This window comes from Hyperoodon ampullatus (genome assembly GCF_949752795.1).
Source record: "Hyperoodon ampullatus genome assembly, chromosome: 11".
Classification (NCBI taxonomy): domain Eukaryota; kingdom Metazoa; phylum Chordata; class Mammalia; order Artiodactyla; family Ziphiidae; genus Hyperoodon; species Hyperoodon ampullatus.
In genome coordinates, this window is record NC_136924.1 from 41,463,399 (window position 1) to 41,484,513 (window position 21,115).

Consider the following 21,115-nt stretch of genomic DNA (forward strand, 5'->3'; position numbering starts at 1 on the left):
TGATCGCAGCCTGCCTGACCATCTGACCTGTCGCCTAACCTGCCCAGTCACAGGGCCTGCACTTATGGGGGCGACAAGACAAAACAACACCCTTGTGAAAAAAAAAATCCAACAAAACAAAAAGACCACCCTTCCTGAGCAGTGTCCCCCACCCTGTCCTACTTCATCCCCATGGGGTCTCTTCAGGGTGGGCCTTGCCAGCCCCCTTTACAGATGAGGAAACTAAGCCTTCAAGAGGACACCCAGCAGGGAGCTCCGTGGTGCTGGGCAGGGAGGAGGGTGTCCCAAGCAGCCTGGAGAGAGGCCTGGAGGCAGGAAGGGGCCCAGCTGGCGCCCCCACCCGCCCTGGCCTCAGTTTCCCATCTGCGGAGTGAGGGGCCGAAGCGACAATCTAGGTACCTGCAGCTGTATCCTAAAGAAGGTTCTCTGGGTTGGGGTCCTGTGTTCGAATTCCGCTCAGCCACTGACTCTCACTGGCCTCTGGGAGCCTCAGTTTACCCATCCGTCCAATGCTCGTGGGCAGGGCCTCCTGCGGGCTGGCTCCCTGCACCTGGGTCTGCCCGCTGCAATCTTTCCAGGCCACTGCTCCGCTCAGCTCGCTGCCCGCAGCGTTCCCGGGGAAGAGAGCAGAGCGTCCGCCTGCTCCCTCGTGCCCCCGGCGGGCGGCTGCCAGCCCGCCCTCCCCACATAGCTGGCATTCCTGGCCTGGCATCCTGGGACCCCACCCTGGTGAGAAACCAGGCAGCCTGAGGGAAAGCAGGTGGCAGGCAGGGGGTCTTGGGTAGGGCTTCAGCCACCACTATCCACCCCCACATCCGCCGAATCTGTGAAGTCGGAACCTCACCTAGTCATTGTGACCCTAAAACTTCAGGACGTTGACCTCTGACCTCAGAAACTTCCAGACCTCTGCTGGGCATTTAGGCCCATCATGACACTCCTGAGTTCCGACCACACTGGACCAGCAATTCCCCCTCCAGGGCCACCCTGCCCCCCTCCAGCAGCCAGGCAAAATTCAAGGCCCAGCTTGGTACCCCCTCCTCCAAGAAGCCCACCCAGGTCTCTCCTCTGTTCTCCCTTCCTCCTGCCCAGCATGGTCACATCTAGGCCAGGCTCCTGAGGAGGCCTTTAGGGGCTGAGATTCAGCAATACCCGCCTGGCCAGGCCACGGCCACACTTCCTGCATCCTCTGCTGTGCCCTTCCCTAGGCCTTACTCCTGACCTTTCGCCTCACTTCAGGTACAGGTGGGGATACTAACATCCAGAGGTGCCAGAGCACCTGAGGTCCCACAGTGAACTGAGGCCCGAGCAGGGATGAGACCCCTGGCCTGGGCCTTGGCCTCGGCCCCGATGCCCCAGATCTGTCGGACGCGGGGGTGCCTGCGGGCCTGGATGACCAGGATGTCAGTCTGAAACCTCAGGAGAGACGGATGGAAGGACAGGCGGGCGGAACAGGTGGGAGGAAGCTGGCAGGCCCCACTGGCCCATGGCCAGGCTGGGAGTCTCGGGGCCTAGTGGCTTGGCCAGCACTTCGGCCTTCCCGACCACTCCGGATATGGTCTGAGCAGCAGGTCTGGGGGCCAAGCCCCTGTGGACAGTGGGCAGCAAGCCATCCCCTCTGCAGGACTGCAGGGCTGAGTCCCTGCCCTGGCATTAAGCCTCAGGCAGGCATCCTGGAGGGTCCCTCTCCCAGGAACAGATGAGGGTGGGACCCTGCCCGGGCCACTCAGCACTTCAGAGCGGAGTGTGACCGTGAGTGAGCCCAGCCCCCTCCAGGCCCTCCCCCATTCCATGGCCCTGCCCTCTGCTCTCATTAAAGCTGGGGATCCCCTCTGGGCCACACCCCCCTGCACAGTGCCCTCACCACCCACCTCTCTTTTTAAGCAGCCCACTGCTCTGGGCTGCTCCCTCCAAGAATTCCTGGGCCACCAGGGCCTGCCCAGCCAAGTGCCTCAGCATGGATGCCTTTTGGGATGGGTGCCCACCCTCCCCAGGAGGAGCCTCCTCCACATGCCCCCCCACAACGCCTGGCTGTGATGACCTGAACGATCGGTGAGCACTTCCTGGGGCTAGAACACCTCCCCGAGATCAGGGGGCCCCAGGGCTTGACCCAGGTGGCCCGGGGTCCTGAGCACCACCCTTGCCTTCCACTGCCAGCCCCTGGTTAAAGGAGAGGGGCAGTTCCTTGTCCCCAGCCACCTGGCAGGGATTTGGTATCAGAGCCAAGAGCAGGACGGGGCTCTGCAGCCTTTCTTCCCGCCTCTGGCTCTGCCCCAGGCCCTGTCTGTCTCCTCAGCATCCTCCCACGGCCCTGCCATCCTCCTGCCTCCCCCGCTTCCTCCCCTTTTCCCCCCTCCCCCAACCCCCACAGGAGTTGGACCGCAGGAGGAAGGTCAGGGGTGGGCTCTGGGTTACACTCAGACTTGACTGCAAACCCTTGCTCTCCGCTCCTCTCTGGGACAGGATGGGAGACAAGCATGTGGCCCAGGGGGTCAGCCAGAGGCTCCCCTCCGATGCCCACTCCTCAGGCAGAAGCTAGACATAGAGGACTTCCCTAGGCCGTAGAGTCTTCAACGCTCGGACCCTGCCTCACTCCTGGAGCTGCACAAAAGGAAATAAAGGAGAAGGGCCCGGGGGGCAGGGGGAAGGTTCCACTCCTTACACAGCTCCAGGAGCTGCAGCCTGGAGTGAAGCCCTGCCTGACCACACAGCCCCGATGTGGCATTTCCAGGCCAGTGTCTCCGGGGTCCCCCGTGCCCTGGGTGATGAACCCAGAGTCCCTTGTGCTCCGAACTACTGGGGACACGGTGAGTGACCAGAGCCCAAGGCTGCTGATTCCCTGTCCAGTGCACTACAGCACCAGCCTCACGGCCAGCCCTGGGCTCCTGCCCTGTCACCCCGTGCACACTCCTTGAGCACCCCGACGGCCCGGCGCCTGGCATCCCAGCCTATCTCATGGACCTGAGGCTCAGGAGGGTCACCCTGGGAACCTGGGCATGCTGGACACCATGCTCCACCACCAGGGCAGTGCCACCATGAGGGGTGACGCCGCCGCCAGGACACTGCCAGGGCCTTGGCCCATTGGGGCCACCAAGTCGGCACTTTAGCCTGCTGCAGGGCCCAACCCAGGCAGACGGGGCACAGAGGACACAGGACAGGCCCGGGAAGATGGGGACAGCAAGGTGATGGATCTGGCTACTGCCAGAGGGGGCATGTCAGCAGCACCTGGAAATTCCCAGCACTCGCAGCCAGTCACCCTGGAAAGATGGGAGTCTGGGGAGCCTGGCAGTCATCCAGGCACCCAGACCACCCCGTGTCCACCTGCGCCAACACACCTGGGACCTGGAGGCCTCTGCCACCACTGGGCAGTAGGCCCTGACCAGGTCAGTGGGCCTCGCTGAGCCCCAGACACACAAGCAGCCATCTGACCATCCAACATGTGTTTACTGGGAACCAACTGAGCGCCAAGTGCTGTGCTGGGCGCTGGGGGAGGGGGCAGCGGTCAATCCCACAACCGCAGGCCTGGCCTCTCTGAGCCTGGGTGCTGACAGGGCTCCCCTCCCACACTCGGCCTCCCATCAGCCCTGCAGATCCCGCCGGGGAAATCCGCCCCCTCTTCTCAGCACCCCCTGCGGCCGGAGGGACCAGCCTCCTCCCCTCTCCTCTGTCCTCCACCCTGAGCCCACCTTAGCTCTGGATGAAGCTGCTCTTCCCTGCCCTGCAGCTCCCCAGGCCTGGGGCAGCTGCCCTGCCAGCACTCTGACTTCGCCTCCCACTGCCCACCCAACTCTAACCAGCCGCCACCCACTCCCCCTCCCCCCAGCCCCCACGCCACCATCCCTGCCATCCGGCTGCCGCTGCTGCAGCCAGCAAGCCATCCTCCTTCTCTCCGGCACATTCTTTAGGACCCAGTTCAGAGGTCACCTTCTGTGAGAGGTTTTCCCTGGTCTACCCTCACTGCACATGGACTGGCGTTCCTGCTGCGGGTACCACAGGGCTTTGCATAATCATGGGGAAGGAAGGGGGCTTCCAAACTACACCTGCACACATGGCCAGTCTCGTTCCCCTGGCACAGGGGCTGCAGTGGGTGCTGCTGGTGTGGAGAGCAAGCTCGGACTGCTGGGGAGGACTGCTGGGGCCACCTCCTCTCTGCTCAAGCCGGTCTCAGAGGAAAAAGGTCAGGGCCCGTGGCAGGGAGGGACCCAGGGCAGGAATCTGAGGGCTTCTCGGCTCCCCCGCACCTACCAGGAAAGCTGTCCCTCTGACCCCGAATCCAAATGTGGAGGCAGCCCCTGAGCTTGAGAAAGTCCTCTCTCTGAGCCTCATGACTCCTGGTCAACGGACAATTCTAACCGGCTGGGTTAGTTGGTTTCTCCACCCATGTGAGGTTACAGGCAGCGAATTAGAAGGCAGTGGAGTTTGCTGAAGGCAGGAAACCTGCATCAGCAGAATGCCATGAGAGGCAGCACAGACCTAAGGGTCAGGCAGATCCAGGTTCGAATCTGGCCTCAGCCCTGTTGAGCATGACCTAGAGGGTTATTCGGTGCTCTGACCTTCATGCTCCTCCCAAGTGGGAGGCCCTTGTTTAGCTCCCCTTTTCTGGCAGCCTGGGAGGGAGCAGATTCAAAGCAGACCCCAGATGTCCGCGCACATCCACCCCACGAGAGAAAGCCTTTCCAGGGGGACCTGGTCCCGCAGAAGTGGAATGCAAAGCCCTGTGTCCCCAGTCAGGGGCCCAGGGGGCAGGTAGTATGTTCTGGAGGAATTCCTATTCGAAAGGCTTTTGCAATCTGGGACAGTGAGGGTCTAAGTCTCAGCTCTGGATCCCTAGACACCCTGGCCCTTGGCACCCTGGCAGCACTGTCACATGCTACGGGGAGGGTGAACCCAGCCACCACCAACCCTTCCAAAGGCTCCTGCCAGGGGCCTGCTCCTTCAAAGCTCCAGCTGGACATGGCACCAGGGCTTTCTAGCACAAGGAATACCTCTGGCATGGGAGGCACGTGGAGAAAGGTCAGGAGCAGGGATGGCCATGGGGGGTGGTTCCAGAAAGGGATGGAGGCCCACAGGTGTCACTGGGATGGGACTGCCAGGGGCTGCTGACTTGGGCTTTTCCAGACCACAGCTGATGCCAGGGAGCTGCTTGCTGGGCAGGGTGGAGTACCCCCTCAGTCCCGCTCCAGGCAGCCGGCAGGCTTCAGGGTCTGCGGCAACAGTGTCTACCTGGGGGCTGCAGAATTTTAGTGTCTTCTACTCACAGCCTCAGATTGAGCCCTTCTGGCATCCCCAGTGCCTCGGAGTCCACCTGCTCCGGCCTGAAACTGGGAGAGGCATCAGTGGGCAGGGGTCCAAGCCCTGCTCTGTGTTCCGCTGCTGAGGCTGTGGGATGACCTGCCCAGGGCCTCAGCATCCCCATCCACGGAGCAGGCCAACAACACCACATGGCTGCCTTACACAGAGGACCAGGAGTTCTGGCTTCCTTCCAGGCAAGGCCTTTCCCCATCATCCCAAGCCCTCACTCCTGCATCTGCTTGTATGCCTCCAGGGCTGGAGAGCTCACTGCCTCCCTGCCAATAGAGGGGCTGGCCCAGAGGATAAGGATGCCCTGGGTGGGAAGCAGGACAGGGAGGGGGCCTGGGCAGGCGGAGCAGCTCTGTGATGGAGACCGGGAAGATGGAGAAAGGGAAGAGGAGCGCACCTGTGCCCACCCCCACCCCGCCGGCTGGCCCGAGGGGAGGCCCCTGCCCTGAGCCAGGGAAGGAGGACAAATGGTGGTTTTGTCCTTGGCCAGCCGGCGGCCCGCACCACACAATGACCCTTTCATCAGGCTGAGGGAGCCCTGGGCCGGGGTTTCATCTGACAAGGGAGGGCGCCGGCCTCCTGTCCCCTTGCTGGGGGAGTTGGGGCGGGGGGGAGGTGAGCTGTGTCTGAGCTGGACCCAGGACCATGCAACATGGAGGCCTCAGGGAGCCAGCTGAAGCCCCTCCATCTGCCCCAGGAGGAGCGAGGCCCCAGGAGGTTAGGGGGCTGGCCACAGGCCACATGGAGGGGCCTGTTTTGGATACCCCAAATCCTGAGCTGACAGAGGGTCTGCATCCCCACAACCAAGACCTCCACTCCACCTCACCCCCTCGTCTGCCACCGCCCGCAGGGTCCTTCCAGGGCAGTCGGACCATGGCATTGGTCCAGGTCCCCAGCCCAGTTCTGGGCTCCCCGCAGGCTGAGAAGCCCTGGCCCCCTGCTCCCCAAGGCTGGCATGAGGCTCCGGGGGGACACGAGTGTGTGGGGAGGGCAGAGGCAAGGAGTGCAACTTGCCAGACCTGTGTCCATGGTGTCCCCAGAGAAGCCCAATGAAACAGTGTGCAGTCAGGGCGTCAAAAATCAAAAATCACCCCCCTTCGTGGTGACCTCCCCTCTCCAGGGCACCTCCAACAGCTGCCTGTACCACCCCGGAGGCCCCAGAGATCCCGGGACTCCTCTCGCTATTGGACCAGAGCCGGGAGGGCTGTTACCCAGAGGTGACCTCAGGAAAGGGCCTCTCTCCTGGACCCTGACATTCTTGTCTGCCCACCTCAATAAGATGCCGAGAGGCTCCCTGGAGAGGAACCCTGGGTGGATGTGTTTGCCGGTGAGTATCGTTCCTTCTTCTAAGAGTCTCTGTTGTGCTCCTGTTTAGTCTGGGCAACTCCTATCCATCCTTCAAAACCCTGTCTAAGTGTCACCTCCTCCGGGAAGCCCTCCAAGATCCCCTAGAGAGTTCATCACTCTCCATTGAACAAGCACAGACACAGGGCCTCCCTCTGTCATGGGTGGCCAGCCTCCCTGCTCCTAATAGCTGAGAACAACCCCATCTTCTGAGCACTTACTGTACACCAGGCAACCAGCAGAGCTCATCTCAGCATTTGCTTGTTGAAGTCTCACACCCCCTCTAGGTTACTGTTCCCACGGCCCCCACTGTACGGAGGGCACAGCTGAGGTTATGGGATGCACCCAGGCAGTGAGAGGAGGAACGGTGATGTGAACCTGGCGTCTGCGTCACCATCAGGCCCCTTGGCTTCACAAGGACCAAAGGGAAAGCTGGTTAGAAAATGGGTCCTTCTCCTGCGGGCCGCAATACATAGCTGCAGGGCCTAACGCAGCCCTGGGAGGAAGCATGGGGGGACCCACCTTCCCCTCCCGCCCCTCCCGCCCCACACACAGAAGGTCAAAGGAGTCATGTCCCAGACGCACCACTTCTCCCTTTAACTAGTGGCTGACGAGCCTCACTCACACGTCAATGATGTCGAAGTTCTCTGTGATCAGAGCAGTTCTATTCATATATCTTGAGCTGGGGGTCCCTTGGGGGTTGAGATTTTGTCAGGTTCCCCAGCTCGGCTCACCCGTGCGCACACCCCTCCACAGAGCCACACGTGCTTTTGAATCCCAGTGGCGTATGGGCCTGACCTGAGCCTGTGCTGGAAGGATCTTCATTTCCAAGTGACCGACGACAAGCATACCGAGGCCCAGAGAGGCCCATGGACCTGCTCGAGGCCACACAGCAGAGTCCCTCCCGTGCCGGGACACGCACAGTCTCCTAGGCTAGGAGCTGCTTCTCCCCAGGGCAACCTGTCCCCGCCTGAGCCGGTGGCCCCATTCTGCCCCCACGTAGGCTGCGATACCATGGGAGTGGGCCTGATTCAGCAGCCCCCTTCCAGGGTCATGTCCACAGGGCTTCTGCAACTGCGGTTGGCACCACCAATAAAGCCACAGCGGCAGAGCCGGGAAGAGGCCCAGCCTTGGCAGGGCAGTGGTGAGCGCCCTCACCCCCACGGCCAGGTGGTCGGTGAGTAACTGCCCCGTCACCATGACTCACTCTGGTCCCCAGAGCGGCGGTCACCATGAGAAACTCGTACCGGAAGATCAGGGGGGATCACTGCAGCCAGCCCCACATCTGGGAGAGGGAGGCCGAAACCGGAAGGGACCTGCCCAGGACAGTAGGTCAGCCTTGTCCTGGCACGAGGCCTTAGCCTGGCCCCCAGACCCGCAGACCCGGCACCGCAGGCCCTGCCCTCGGCCTGCAGTCCCCCACCTGCCCTCCCTTAGGCCCTTGCTGATCCTCACCGGCCCTGAGAGCGCCGGCTCTGACAACAGTGAAGAGAGGCGCTGGCCGGAGCTGCCTCGGATGGCCAGCCAGGCCAAGCTCAGAGTCCGGCAGGGGCTCGGGGCTCTTCCAGGCCAGCACACCCGTCCGACCAGATCAGTGGCAGCGGCCCAGGCATGCATCTGGGATTCGCTGTGCACGGACCACAGCCCAGGATGCGGAGCCGGGAGAGCAGCCCAGATGAAAGGGGCAGGATCAATTGTCCGCCAGTATTTGTGATCCCAGCAATGGATGCCTTCTGGAAAGTTCTCTGGAGCAGAAAGAAGCCTCTGCCCAGGGCCCCCTCCTGCCCCTGGCATCCTCAGATCCCCAGGGCCAACCTTTGGGAGCATTCTGAGAAGGCTACTGAGATGGGCTTTACCACTGACCCCCAACTGTGACTGAAGTACTTTGCACGGCTGCCTCACCTGCATTCAGGCCTCAGCTCATAGACAGCTCACAGGGTCTTCTCTCCACACTCACATTCATTTGCATCACTGAGGACCTGCTTCCACCCATGGCATCTTACACCCCTAACCCTAACCCTAGTCAGCCCTATGCCCACCAACAGTGGGGGAACCCCAGCGATGCCGGAGCCTCCCTTGCTCCCTCTCGGGAACGCTGGTGTTAGTTTCTGCTCAGGAAAGGCTGGCATCAGCACTTTCTTCCCCCTGGGGCTGAAGGTCAGGCTGGACTGACACTGGGGCAGGGGTTGCTGAAGGCAGGGCAGGGGGCAGAGTCTGCCTTACCGCCCTCCCCCCGACACACACCCACTCCAGACCCCAGCACTGGTCCAGGAACGTTCGGGAAAGCTGTTGCCTTAGGAGAATTTCTGCCAACAAAGCTGGCAGTGCACACTCGAGGAGCGAGCCTCTGTGGGCACAGATGGTAGTCACGGCAGGCCTGGATTTGGGGTGCCAACCCCCAAAGGAAAACTTAGGGTCTGTGGAGGTGTACTGGCCACCACCTGCCCCAGAGCCCCTCAGCTGCTGCCCTGGCATCCCACTCTCACCAGCTCCTGAGCCCTGAGCCCACCTCCTCGTCCCAGATTCTTACTCCAAGCCACCGGGGGAGGACTCCTGGTTTCCCACCCCTGGACACCTCCCCGTTAGCGCCAGACCTCAGCCAGCTGGCTCCGAAAGTGATTTCTTAAGCAGAGTAGCTACCGATTCCCTAGCAAGGCTTAAGATTGACATGCTGGGGATTCTGGGGAGGGGGAGACTTCTAGATCTCCACCTCCGACCCCTGAGAACCAGAGGCTTGAGATTTCAAGACCTCCTGAGTCGATCCAGATCCCAGGAGGGACGCCACAGTAGGACTTTCTGGCCTGGCACTTTCCTAGCCTGAGTCCCCAATGATCAGGCGTTCCCCACCCGGCTCGGAGCCCTGCCCTGGGCGGCCTGCCCCCCCCCTCACCCCAACTCCAGGCGATGCCTCCGCAGCCGGGGCTGCCCGCCGGGCCTGGAGCGCTCTCTGTGCCCGGACCTTGTAATTATGTCCCACAGCCCGGGAAACCGCGGGCCTCGCAGCATCTGGCTGCGGTTGCGAACTTTTGTTTCAAGATGCGCGACTATTTATAGAAGGAAAACTGGTAGGATAGTAATTTCCTAGGAGCTGGAGGAGAAATTGGCTGCGTCTCTATTAAAAGGGGGCGGGGGCGCGGCGATTTATTAGGACTGCGGCCGCGCGGGGGGAGGGGGTGGCGCGGGGAGCGGGAAGGCAGCGGCTGCCCCCTCTGGCCGCGTTAGGCGACCCCGGACGTGGCCCGCGTGTAAAGGAGGGGGAGGGGGAGGGGAGGAGAGAAGAGGGGGAGAACTGGCTCTGAGGTTTAATCAGTAGCATCCAGCTTAAATTCCCCCAAACGGCGGTTCCATAAATCAAACGTCTTTTTAAATCGGAGGCCAGAGCATATGCGTCCCATTAGGAATCCGGGGAAGCCACCGCTGCGCCGACGCGCCCCTCGGCTCCCTGGGCCCGGACGGGCCCTGCCGGGAGCTTCCCGGAGCCCGGCGGGCGCTGCCCGGCCCGACGCACCCGCGCCCCACGCTCCTCGCGCTGCCTTGGCCGGCCGCACGCGCTCACTGCGCGCCCTCCTCGCCCCGGACGAGGAGTCGGCCGCGGCGAGGGTCGGGCCGCTCGGCGCAGCGGGGAGCCGCGCGAAACCACGGCAACCTCGGAGGACAGCTTGGGTGCTGTCTGGTGGGACGCGGCGTGCACGTGTGTGCCAGTGTGTACGCGGGGGAGCGGATGTGTGCGTTCGGCTCTCTCGAGTGTGGCACGGCCGTGCGGGCCGCGTTTATTTATATAGGGAGGGGGATCCCGTTGGTCCAGGATTCGGCTGGGAGGCGCAGGGTATCTCCGCGCTACCCGCGCGCCCTCCGGCCCTCGCGCTCCGTGCGCGCAGCCAGGTCTACGGGCGCCGTCAGGCCTCTAGCGGGCCACCCTTTCCCTGACCTCAAAGCCAGAACTTCTCACTGCCTCAGCTTCCCCCCCAACTGCTCAACTTCGGAGGCTTAGGCCGGCTAGAAGACCCATAGTACCCCCGCTCCCGCGCGCGCCGGGCACCCGGCGCCCCGCCCAGGGACCTCACTGCCGCGTTCCCTGCTCGCCCAGTTCCAGTGCTGGAGCCCAGGGAGGGGGGCTTCCACCCGCCCACCCCGCGTGTGACCCGCGGCACTCACAGGTAGCTGCCGCTGGACAGGATGAGAAAGATCTGCGGGCAATAGACGGAGAGGAGCGCGCTGCGCGGCGACAGCAGGAGCATGATGGGCCGGCGCTCCTGGCGGGGCTGCGCAGGCCCCGCGGGCAGAGCGCGTGGGCCAGCTGAGGCCGGGGTCTCCGCGGCCCTCCCAAGGTAGGGCGGCGGAACGCGGCGCTAGGGACCCGAGCGCGCGGGCCCCGGCGCAGTGGTCGCCCGTGCTCCGCCTCCAGGGCCGCGCATCTCGCTGGGGCTGGGGCTGCGGCGGGCGCTGGGGCTGGCGTGCCGGGAGGCGAGCGGGCAGTGGGCAGCGAGTGCGCCTCGGCCGCCGTCTGGCCCTCCGTCCGTCGATCGGTCGGAACCAGCTCTGTCGCTCGCTCTGGCTCACGTCTTCAAGTCTCCTGAGGCGCGCGGCTGCCATTGGACGGGCCACCCCTACATCCGCCTCCTCCGCGGGCGGGTTTTTTAAAGGGGAGGCTGACCGAAGCGTGCGGCGGGAGCCGCCTCCAGGGCTTGCCCAGACCGCCTTGGCTCGGACAATCCCCCCAACCACCAACTTCAGCCAGCCACGCCGCTCTGGCCCGCTCTGGAGGGTGCACCTGGGGGGAGGCACCGCGGGATAACCGCACGGGGGCGTGCCCTTCTCCTGGGTGTTGTGCTCGGCAGTGTGTGCTCCTGGGTGCGTGCACGTGCCTGCATGTGCCTGCGCCTGACTGCGGGAGCGTGGGCGCGTCTGTGAGCCCGCAGGTGTGTGCGCCCAAATGCACTGTGTTCGCTGCGCCTCTGCCTGCGTGCGCCCCTGGGTTTGGTGAGACTGGCTGTGGGTCGCATGCACTCACTGCCATGGCCAACCAGGCCCAGCGTGGTAGGGCTCAGCAGTGCGCCAGCGCGCCGGTGGCGTCTCTGCAGGGTCCTGCCTCTGAGTCTCTTTGGACAGACAGGCTGAGCACTTGTTGGAGACCCCCCCAACAAGTGCATAGAGGCCCCCAACTCTGGCTTCCCCCACCTCACTTCTTCTACTCTCCTCTGACGGGTTGGCTGGGGTAGGTGTGGGGCGGAGCACACCCACAAGAACACACTTTCCCGAGCAATCCTCCTTCCAGTGATTTCTTTAAAGCCCAGAGCACAAGGCTTTGAGTCCCATGTCCTATTGTCCGCCAAGCCAGGCTACATATGAATGTCTCTCTAGATGCAGTGTAGATCCCTTAAGCAGGAGTTAAGGCACAAACAGCGAAGGTGACAAGACAGGAAAGGTCTGTGCAACATGGCCAGTGGCCCCAGAGGGAGTGGATTTCCTGGCTTCTAGACGTGGCATGGAGACTTGCCCCCAGCATCCAGGAGGAGGGGGCCGCCTCCCCTACCTTCATCCCTCTGGGCCCTTCTGCCTCTCCTGAACCCCAAGAGCAGGAGGCAGTCATGGAGCAAGGCTCCTCCTGCGGCTTCATGACTCCAGTTCCAGCGGGCAGAGGGTACCCACACTCCAGATGCTTCCTCGCAGCCCTGGCTCGGCCTCCTCCAGGGCTGCAGCTTGGAGGCTGCTCAGTTCCAGAGTGAGGAACTGTGCCTCCTCAAAGCCGTGCGTCTTGAAACTGCCCCAATCCAGGTGCCTCTGCTCTTGAAGCCCCGATCCGCAAGAGGGTTTCAAGGGCTGAGTTCTCCGTTCCTGCGGCCCAGGGGCTCCCCCAGAGGCGGCACATCTGCACTGGCACCCGGGCTGAGGGGCATGTGTGTGGGGGTTGCACGTGTAGACGTGGGGGTGAGGGAAGCTGCTCCTGAAAATTCAAATCATGGGGGTGTGGGCAAGGGAAGGGGGCTGTGATCACGGAATAGTCCCCCAATACATACAATCTCAAGGTATTTCCTTGGAACTTTTATGATCCTAAAATCCCATCTTCTGGGATTCGTCAGGGCCCTGGAATACACCACCTGGAGGAGCCCCCGGGTGCCTGCAGTGGCTGTGATCATCATTACCAATAAGAAAAGGTCGACTTTATTGGGACGCCCTCCACCCCCAGGTCAAAGGCCCTCAGGACTAACCTTCCCAGCAGCCAGTGAAGGAGGTGCTACTGTTACCCCATTTTTCAGATGAGGGAAGGTGGGCTGGGAAGATACAGAGCTCACCCAAAGCCACCCAGTGAGCAGTGAGCGGGGGGGGGGGGGGGGGGATGGTTCCCTAAGCCTTGTCCTTATGCACTGGGCTTCCAAGTCGTTTAACCCCTTAGGTCACATCTGGCCCAGCTGCCCCTCCTCCCCACCTTGTGTAGCCAAGATGGCTTGCAAAGAAAGCAGGCCCCTTCACTACAGTACAGGCACCACCAATGTGGTGGTGACAGGGGCTGAGTCCCCTCCCCTCCCCTCCCCTTCCCTCCCTTTGGCAGGTCCCAGGCTGACTCTCTGGCTTTCCTGGATGTAGTTCCGCAGGGGTGTTTGGAGGCCACATCTTCTCTCCCCCTAGGACTGGGAGAAGATATGTTTTAGGGGGCACGCCGGGGGGAGGAGTCCCCCCCTCCAGGGCTCCTTGGTGGGGCAGAGGACAGAGAGGCTCAGCGAGCTCTGGTTCGCTGTCTCACGCGCTCCCAGAGAGGCTGGCACAGGTGCCTGGGCACACGGGCTGGGTCTCACTCACTGGGTTCTCTCTACTCAGACATTGGCCGCCATCCTGTTCAGAACGGCCAGAGCTGCGGTCCCATTTACAGAGGGGAACGAGGAAACTCAGGAAGGATTGGTGAGGGGGAACCTGCCCCAGGTGACATCAACCTCGAGCCCTGGCCCCAGTCCTGGGAGCCCAGGCCGGGCACCGCCTTCAGCTCCTTCCACAGTCCCGGGCTGGGGAGGTGGGGATGGATCCATAGAGTCCTTCCCGCAGCCAGGGGAAGGGGTGCTTTCAGACACTCCTGTTGAGGAGCTGGTGTTAGGAAGAGCGGTCAGAGGTGGACGGCCCAGCTCTGCTGCTTACTCGCGGGCACAGTGACTTGGCCTCCCTTGCTCCGTCGCTTCCTAGTCCTTAAAACGGGAAGAGTAAAAGCACTCACCTCCACGGTTGCCAGAAGGCAATAAGGCCTCAGTGCTGAGAACCAGGCAGCAGAAGGCAAGCCTCATTAGGGGGTGCCTGTTACATTAGGGGGCACAGGGGGAGTAACTGCAGGGGCTCCTGGAGGGTCCGGAAAACAGTGCCTCTGTCCCCACCCCCACCCCCAGCAGACCCAACACACTGCACCCCTACCTCCCATAAACACACACCCAGGGACACAGCCTACAACAGACCCACAATAAACAGTGCCACCAGCAGCCGCAGACACGCCCGCCCAGGCCTGCAGAGCTAAGGCTAGAACAGGGAGCTTCCAGCCCTGCCTGTGCGGCCGCTGGCCTCAGTCCCTGCCGGCCCTGGGCCTCAGTTTCTCCATCTGTAAAATGGCGGACGAGGCGCTGGATGGAGAGGCAATGGATGAAATTACTCTCAGGTTTGCTTCTACCTCTCCGCCTGGGAGGCCGCGGCTCGGCCGGCGGCACCGGCGCCGGCCCTCGCTCGGGGCTGTTCACCGGCTTTGCCCGCGGCCGGGACCGGGCCTGCCTTCCCCCCCACCCCCAACCCTTGGCGGCGCACAGTAGGCACGCAGAGCGCGTCGGGGCGCGGAGCCGTGGGCCCCCCGGGCTTGGCGGACCGCCCCCCCTTCACGGTCACACTGCCCGCCCACCCCCGCTTCGAGCGAGGCCGAGACAGATTCTGTCTAAAGGAGATCGCAGCTCAACAGGTAAGGACTCGGCTGGGTTCAGGAATGTGGAAATACGACTCGGGGCAGCTACTGCCGCAAGCAGCGAGCGCGGCCCGCCGGGAGCCCGCCCGCCCGCCCGCCGGGCCGCGCGAGGGGGAGCGCGGCGAGAGGGGGCCCGGCCGAGGGCCCCGGGCGGGCGGGGGCGCGGGGCCTGGACCGAGCCCGAAGCGGCCGGGCCGCCCGCGCGGCCCCTCCCGAGCCAGCCGGACGAGTTGTCAAGGTGATTTCAACACGTCCGGGTGATGGATAGAGACGAAGGGCCGTGGCGAGTGCCCAGGCCGGCGCGCCCGCTGCCGGGGTGCGCGCCCCCCGCCCGCCCGGGGCCCTCGGCCGCCCGAAGCCCCCCGCCCACCGCCCCGGCGCGCCCTCCAGGCGGCGAGCGCTCGGCCCGGGCTCGGCGCCCAGCGCAGCCCGGGGGAGGGAAGGCGCGTCCCACCCCCGGGGCCTGGAGCCCAAACAGGTGAAAGTACGCGCCGGGCACGCTCGCCGCTACCAGCGAGCCTGGCCGCCCGCGCGTCCTCCTCTCCCTCCTCCAGCCCTGGGCTGGGCGCCCCTCGGGCATACCCGCAGCTCAAAGGGCTCGGCTGCGTCTCTGCAGGGCCGGGGCGAGCGTCCAACGCGCAGGCCAGCCCCGGATCCCCGAGAGCTGCCCGTGCCCCCTTCCGGTCCCCACGTCCCCTGGGGGACACCCTGGAAGCGGCTCCTCCTGGCTGCTCCGATTCCGGGCACCGGCCCCGACCACGGGGCTACTCACCCGAGCTTCACGTAGAGAACGCCAAAGCAGAGAAACACGTAGAAAATCCACTTGCGAAAGTTTCTGTGCATGATCCAGGGAGGGGGGCTGCGCCATAGACAGCGGCGGGCGGAGGGGACGCGCGGGCCGGGCGAGGAACGGGCAGGAGTTGGGGGCTTCGGTGGACAGCTCTCAGCCGGCGCTGCGGCTCCGGCGGCCGGCGACGCGCGGGCACTCGGAGCGCGCTGCCACCATGGTGAGCCCGGGTCGCCGCCGCCGCGTGCGCCTGGGGGAGTGACCTGGGCCGGGGGCCGCAACTTCGGAGCCGGACTGTGTGACCGCGGGGCCCCACGAGGGCCGGCGGGGCCGAGGCCCGAGCGCGGCGGGCGGGCGCTGCCTCCACTGGGCGCAGGCGCCTGGGGCCGTGCGCGCCTCGCCGAGGGCTGCGGCGGCCAATGTGTCCGCACTTGTCGGCCTCCGCAGGTGACTCGCGGCCCCGGCAAGCGAGCTGCGAGCGTGCGAGCGCGCCCCAGGTAGGAGGATCCGCCTCCCGCCCGCCCTCCTCGCTCGCCGCGCGCTCTCTCGCCCTCGCTCGCGGGCTCTCCCCTCCCTTTTCTCCTCCCTCCCCCGTGACACACAAACGCATCTATCCCCCGGAACCCCCTCCCCAGGCCGGCTCTCTTCCGATCGCCCGACCGGGACTGGGAGGGAGGAAGGGGGTTGGGTGCGCGGAGAGGGGGGCCGCGCGGAGGAGGGTGCGGCACCGAAGGGACACCTGCGGAGGGGCCGGTAGCTCCCCTGCGCCCTCAAGGGTGGGGGGCCGGGGGGAATGGCCGATTCAAGCTGTGGTAGCCACTCGGCTTCCAGTTTCTAGTGCGGGAGGGAGAGACCACCCACCCGCCCCCGTCGTCGTTCTGGGCACGCTTACCCTACCCCCAGCAATTATCCACACGGGGTCCACCAGGGCCACACCCTTAGCCCAGGCACCTCTGCCAAGGCCGCAGGCCTCGATCAGACCCTCCTCCAGCGCCCAGGGTCCCCCCACACCTGTCACTACCGCTGCCAGTGGCGCTTACTCAAAGCAGGGACAGGGAAGGGACAGACAGATGCAGGGCGGTGGCTCGGACGACTTCCTACAGAAGCTGTTTGGCTCAGCACCACGATGGCGAGGGATAAGAGGGGGTTACCGGGGCTTCCCTGGCTGTGTGGCAGGCTCCCACCCCAAGGACTCCCTGACGGCTCTCCCCACCGCCCCCGGTCCCCTCAGTCTACACCGCCTCCTCTGCAGTGCCAGGCTCAGTATTCACGTTCGGTGCCCAGTGCGCGAGGTCAGAACCACCGCGGTGCCTCCCGTACGGGAGTGGTCTGACTTGGTTCGGTCCTGGGCAGTGGGCACCCGGGCGGGCAGACCCTGCTGCTGGGCGAAGCCCTGTCTGTTCCGAGAGGGCAGGACGGTGACCCTCTGCCTAAGCGCTGTCCTGGCCAGACTCCTGTCCCGCTCCGAGTGTCTACGGACCTGGACGCCTCTTGGGCGAGTGGATGGAACTGGGAAGCACTTAGTCCCTGAGGACCAGCTGAGACCCGAGACTTGCTGGGGAAAGAGTGCCAGAGGTGGGGGAGGGGTGTTGCTTCCAGCCACCCTTGGTCCCACCTAGCCAAGCCCCAGCGGGGGCTTTACCTCGCAGTCTGCCTCCCTCCCACGCCCCACCGTCCCTCTCGACCCCCTGCTCCGGATCCCCTCTTAATTCCTTCCAAATCCCCCGAACCTTTGCCACGACCCGGGCGCGGGCCATTCCTCGGCCCCCGGATCCGAGGTGTGGCGGGGGCAGCTGTGCAGAGCGGGGCAGATAGGGAACGTTCACAGATGAAAGGCACGTTGGAGATAAGCACAGGCAGGGAAATTGAGGCACAGAAAGAAGTGAAACGACAAGAGCAGCCTCACTCCCAAGTGTTGCCTGCGTCCCAGCGCCCCAGATGTCACCCCATTTCATGGAACGGGAAGCTGAGCCCGGGAAACGGGAGGCTGCTGGCTGGAGCCGGGCGGGCTGGGGAGCACGAGCCGATGCTGCCACCCGGCGGCGACGCGGAGGACGCTCGGACGCGAGGCTGCGGGCGCGCCAAGACCCGGGCGGGAGGGGGGTGTCTCGGGCCGCTGGGGCCACGCCGGGTCCCGGGACTGCGAGGCGGACGGGGTGCCCCACCTGGCACAGGTTCCGGGGGCCACCTCCCCACCCCCAGCACCACCAGCCTCAGTCTCCGCCTCCGATAATGGGGCGAATCCTCGCGAGCTGAGGAGTGTGGCGGGACTTAAGTAATGACCCCGCAGAGGCTGCTTCCTCCCGTCCTGGGACCTCGGCGACCGCCCCAGACCTCACGCCTCGTGGACCACCACCCCCAACCCGCTCCCGGGTTAGAGGTCGGGCAGGCTCCCGAACCAGCCGGCCCGGCGTAGTGGGTCCAGGAGAGGAGAGGGTTACGGCTAGGGTGTGGGACGCCTAAGTTAGTCCGCTCACTCAGCGTGCTGCTCCGTGCCTCAGTTTCCCCGGGAGAACAGCATGTAAAGCCGCACCTCTCCAGACACTGGGGACAGCGGCGCAGCGTCCTGCTGCCCCCTGCCGGCCGCGGGAGAAATGTCGGCGGAGCAGGTACCGCTGGGCCAGGTTTGAGGACCGCCCGCGTGACCTCCAGCGAGTCGCTCCCCGCCGGGGTCCGCCTCCAAGGGGGTCCCTGAATGGCTCCAAGGTTAGGGGAAATCTGGGGTGGAAGAGCTCTATGAATCCCCTCCCCGTGTGTGTGCGCACGCACATGTGCAGGGGCACACACACACACACACACACACACACACAGGCAGGCAGCAGGCCTGAGGTTCCTACCCAGCCTAGGTCCCCGGGGCTGATTCCAGGGCTCTGAGGTCCACTAACGCAGTTACCCCTACACCCAGCCCCGCCCCTCCTCCCAAATGGAATTGCAGCTCCCCGTCATCCTGAACAGGGTGTTGGCCCGTGGCTGTTTCCAAGGGTCCCGCATCTGTTTGGGTGGGGGAACCACTGGGTGGAAGTAGAGGGGGTAGCTCTGCTGGGAATGGGGTTCTGGTACTCAGTGAATATGGTGACCTGCCAATGCCCAGGGGCAGAAATCTCCAGAGTCAGGATGCCCTGGGCACCCCGGATGAGGCTTAGGCCCCCATTAGGCTCAGTGGGGTTCAGTGGCCACTCTTCCCTGGGTGACCTCAGCCAAAGCTCTCAAGCTCTGCAACCTGGGTTTCCTCATCGCTACATGGGGATAACAGTAGCATGTACACCCCCTGGGGTTCTGACGCTTGAATGAGTTAACCCATGTGGAGGTGCTTGAATGGTGCCCGGCACATGGCAGGCACTCAGTCTGGCATCTTCTGGCCCCTACCTGCCCCTTAACCTCATCACACACGTGAGCACCCTTATCCTCCTCTCCCTTGTCTTTCCTTCTGTTACTTAACACATCAAGCTAGTTCTGCCCCAGGGGCTTTGCACATGCTGCCCCTTCTGGCACAGTGCTCTTCCTCTGGTTCTATGTGGCCTCAGTGTAAATGTCCTACATCAGAGGGGCGCTCACTTTCCTCCCCCCCAAGCATACTCACTAGTGTTCTCTATCATAACACTGCTGCTCCCTTTGTGACACTGGGGACAAAATGTCATTATTTGTTTCATGGAGCCTATAAGCTCCATGAGGACCATCTCTACATCTGCTTTGGTTCCTGCTCTATTCCCAAGATAAGAGATAGAGAACCTGGCATATCGTAAGGGCTCAATAAGCAATTATGGCATGAAAGATTTTCCAGGAGGCAGCTACAACCATGACTGCAGTGCTGTAAGCTGTGGAGAGTATGGACCTGACATCGACTCCTTTGAACCTTGAGTTTGGACTCAAACACCATCTCCCACATCAACCACACCCCATTCTCTCACACTTTCTCCTGCCTCATTCTTGCATCTTTTGTTGGCTTCACTGTTCAGTGTTTCCTGAACCCCAGCAAGTCCTACTGAGGAGACCCTGAACACGTGTTGGGCCCTGTCTAGATAAGCAGCAAGTGCTCATCTACTGGGCCTCGCACAGCCTAGTGAAATGGTGCTACTAGACGCATTGCACAGATGAGGACGCTGAGGTAGAGAAAGAAGTGCTTGGCCAAAGTCACACAGTTGGTCAAGCTGGGATGCAAACCCAGGCCCATCAGGCTCAGAGCTCAGCATGTCTCAGCATCTAGGGAGGCAGAGCCTGGGCTTCATGGAGTGAAGTGTACAGGGTTAACCATTCACTTCCTGCTGCTGGGAGCCCCAGTCTAATGGGGGGACACTGAGTGTGGCAAGAGGACAGGAGGCCGTGAGGAAGGAAGGTGCTGATGGGGAAAAACCCAGGAGAGGCGAGGTAGGTGAGGAGGGCCTGAAAAGGAAGGGAGGTGTGGTGGACAGAATTCCTAATGGCCCCCCTGCAGGTCCTGCCCTAATCCCAGAGTCTGTGAATATGATGAGACATAGTGCCCATGATGATGCTGCGTTACATGGCAAAAGATGTGATACGTTTACTAATCAGTTGACTTTAAGTTCATCAAAAAGAGGATTATCCCAGTGGGCTGAGTTAATCACATGAGCCCTTTAAAAACAGAGAATTTTCTCTGGCTTGTAGCAAAAGGGGCAGTCAGAGAGATTCGAAGTACAAGAAGCATTTGACGTGCCATCGCTAGCTTTCCTCGTGACGAGGAATTCAGGTTGCCTCTAAGGGCTGAGAGTTCTTAGAATTGGAGAAAGAGTAGAGACGGATGCCCCATCTACTGCAGGAAGGCCCCTTGGGCTGGATGAGGTGCAGAGGAAAGGGGCTGTGACCTTCAAGGTTGGGCTCAGAATGGAAGAGGGAAGGGGGAAGGACTAGAGGTTGGCATTGGGAGGACATTTGGGCCAGTCCTTGGAGAGTTACATGGACATGATCCATCACATGGAAGTTCATCCAATGCCCGAGGATAGCCACCATTCAGGAGAAGGCCACCGGCTTACCCAGGCGGCGGAGCTACGGTTAGGTTGACCAACTGTCCTGGCTTGCCCAAGACAGAGGGGGTCCCCAGGAGGAGAGATTTTCAGTTCTAAAACCAGATAGTAGTCCCAGGCAAACTGGGCCAAGTTGGTGACCCTAGCTTGAGTGGCTCTTTTTCTCATTGCTGTGGAGTAAGAACCTTCCATCAGCAGCTGCCAGGACATAATCCATGAATTTTCTAGTGGAAGGATGTCTGCCAAGGCCCAGGAATTTTCACTCCCTATCCAACTTTCCCTTCCCTATCCACCTTCTCCTCAGAATACTCAGAAGCCCCACGGGTCAGAGGGTGGGGGCAGTGATGGACAATGACTGTGGAAAGAAAAGTCCCCATATCAGTACTTGGGTGGGAGCAGACAGCTGGGAAAATAACCTCCATTGTATTACATGTCACAACTTGCAGAAGGCAGTCAAAGCCATACTCAGAGGCAAATGCATTGCTTTCATCACTAAAAGGAAAGATGAAAATAAGTGAACCAAGTTTTGAGATTAAGAATTTTTATAAGTAATGTATTAGTTCAGGATTCAGCAAACTTCTTCTGAAAAAGGCCAGATGGTAAATATTTTAGGCTTTGCCAGGCCACATGCAGTCTCTATCACATAGTCTTCTTTGATTTATTAATTTTTTACAACTCTTTAAAAACGTAACATCCATTCTTAGCTTGGGGATTTGGCCCCCGGCCATAGCTTGCTGACCCCTGTATTAGGACTTTTTCCATTGCAAATGACAGAAACCA

At 62.6% G+C, this 21,115-nt stretch overlaps 1 protein-coding gene across 2 annotated transcripts in view; it reads right to left on the bottom strand.

Annotated features, from left to right (window-relative positions):
* WNT7B (Wnt family member 7B) overlaps positions 1-15,556 on the bottom strand; it is a gene marked incomplete at both ends in the record, with an annotated part of 49,693 nt that extends 34,137 nt beyond the window's left edge. Inside the window, one exon of one of the 2 annotated variants that reach the window (XM_079715289.1) lies at positions 15,342-15,556. In XM_079715289.1, coding sequence (XP_079571415.1) covers positions 15,342-15,412 — 71 coding nt within the window. Of the gene's footprint in view, positions 1-10,797; positions 10,881-15,341 lie in introns of those variants that run through there. The other variant, XM_079715290.1, reaches the window with a different exon arrangement.
* Positions 15,557-21,115: the final 5,559 nt, after the last annotated feature.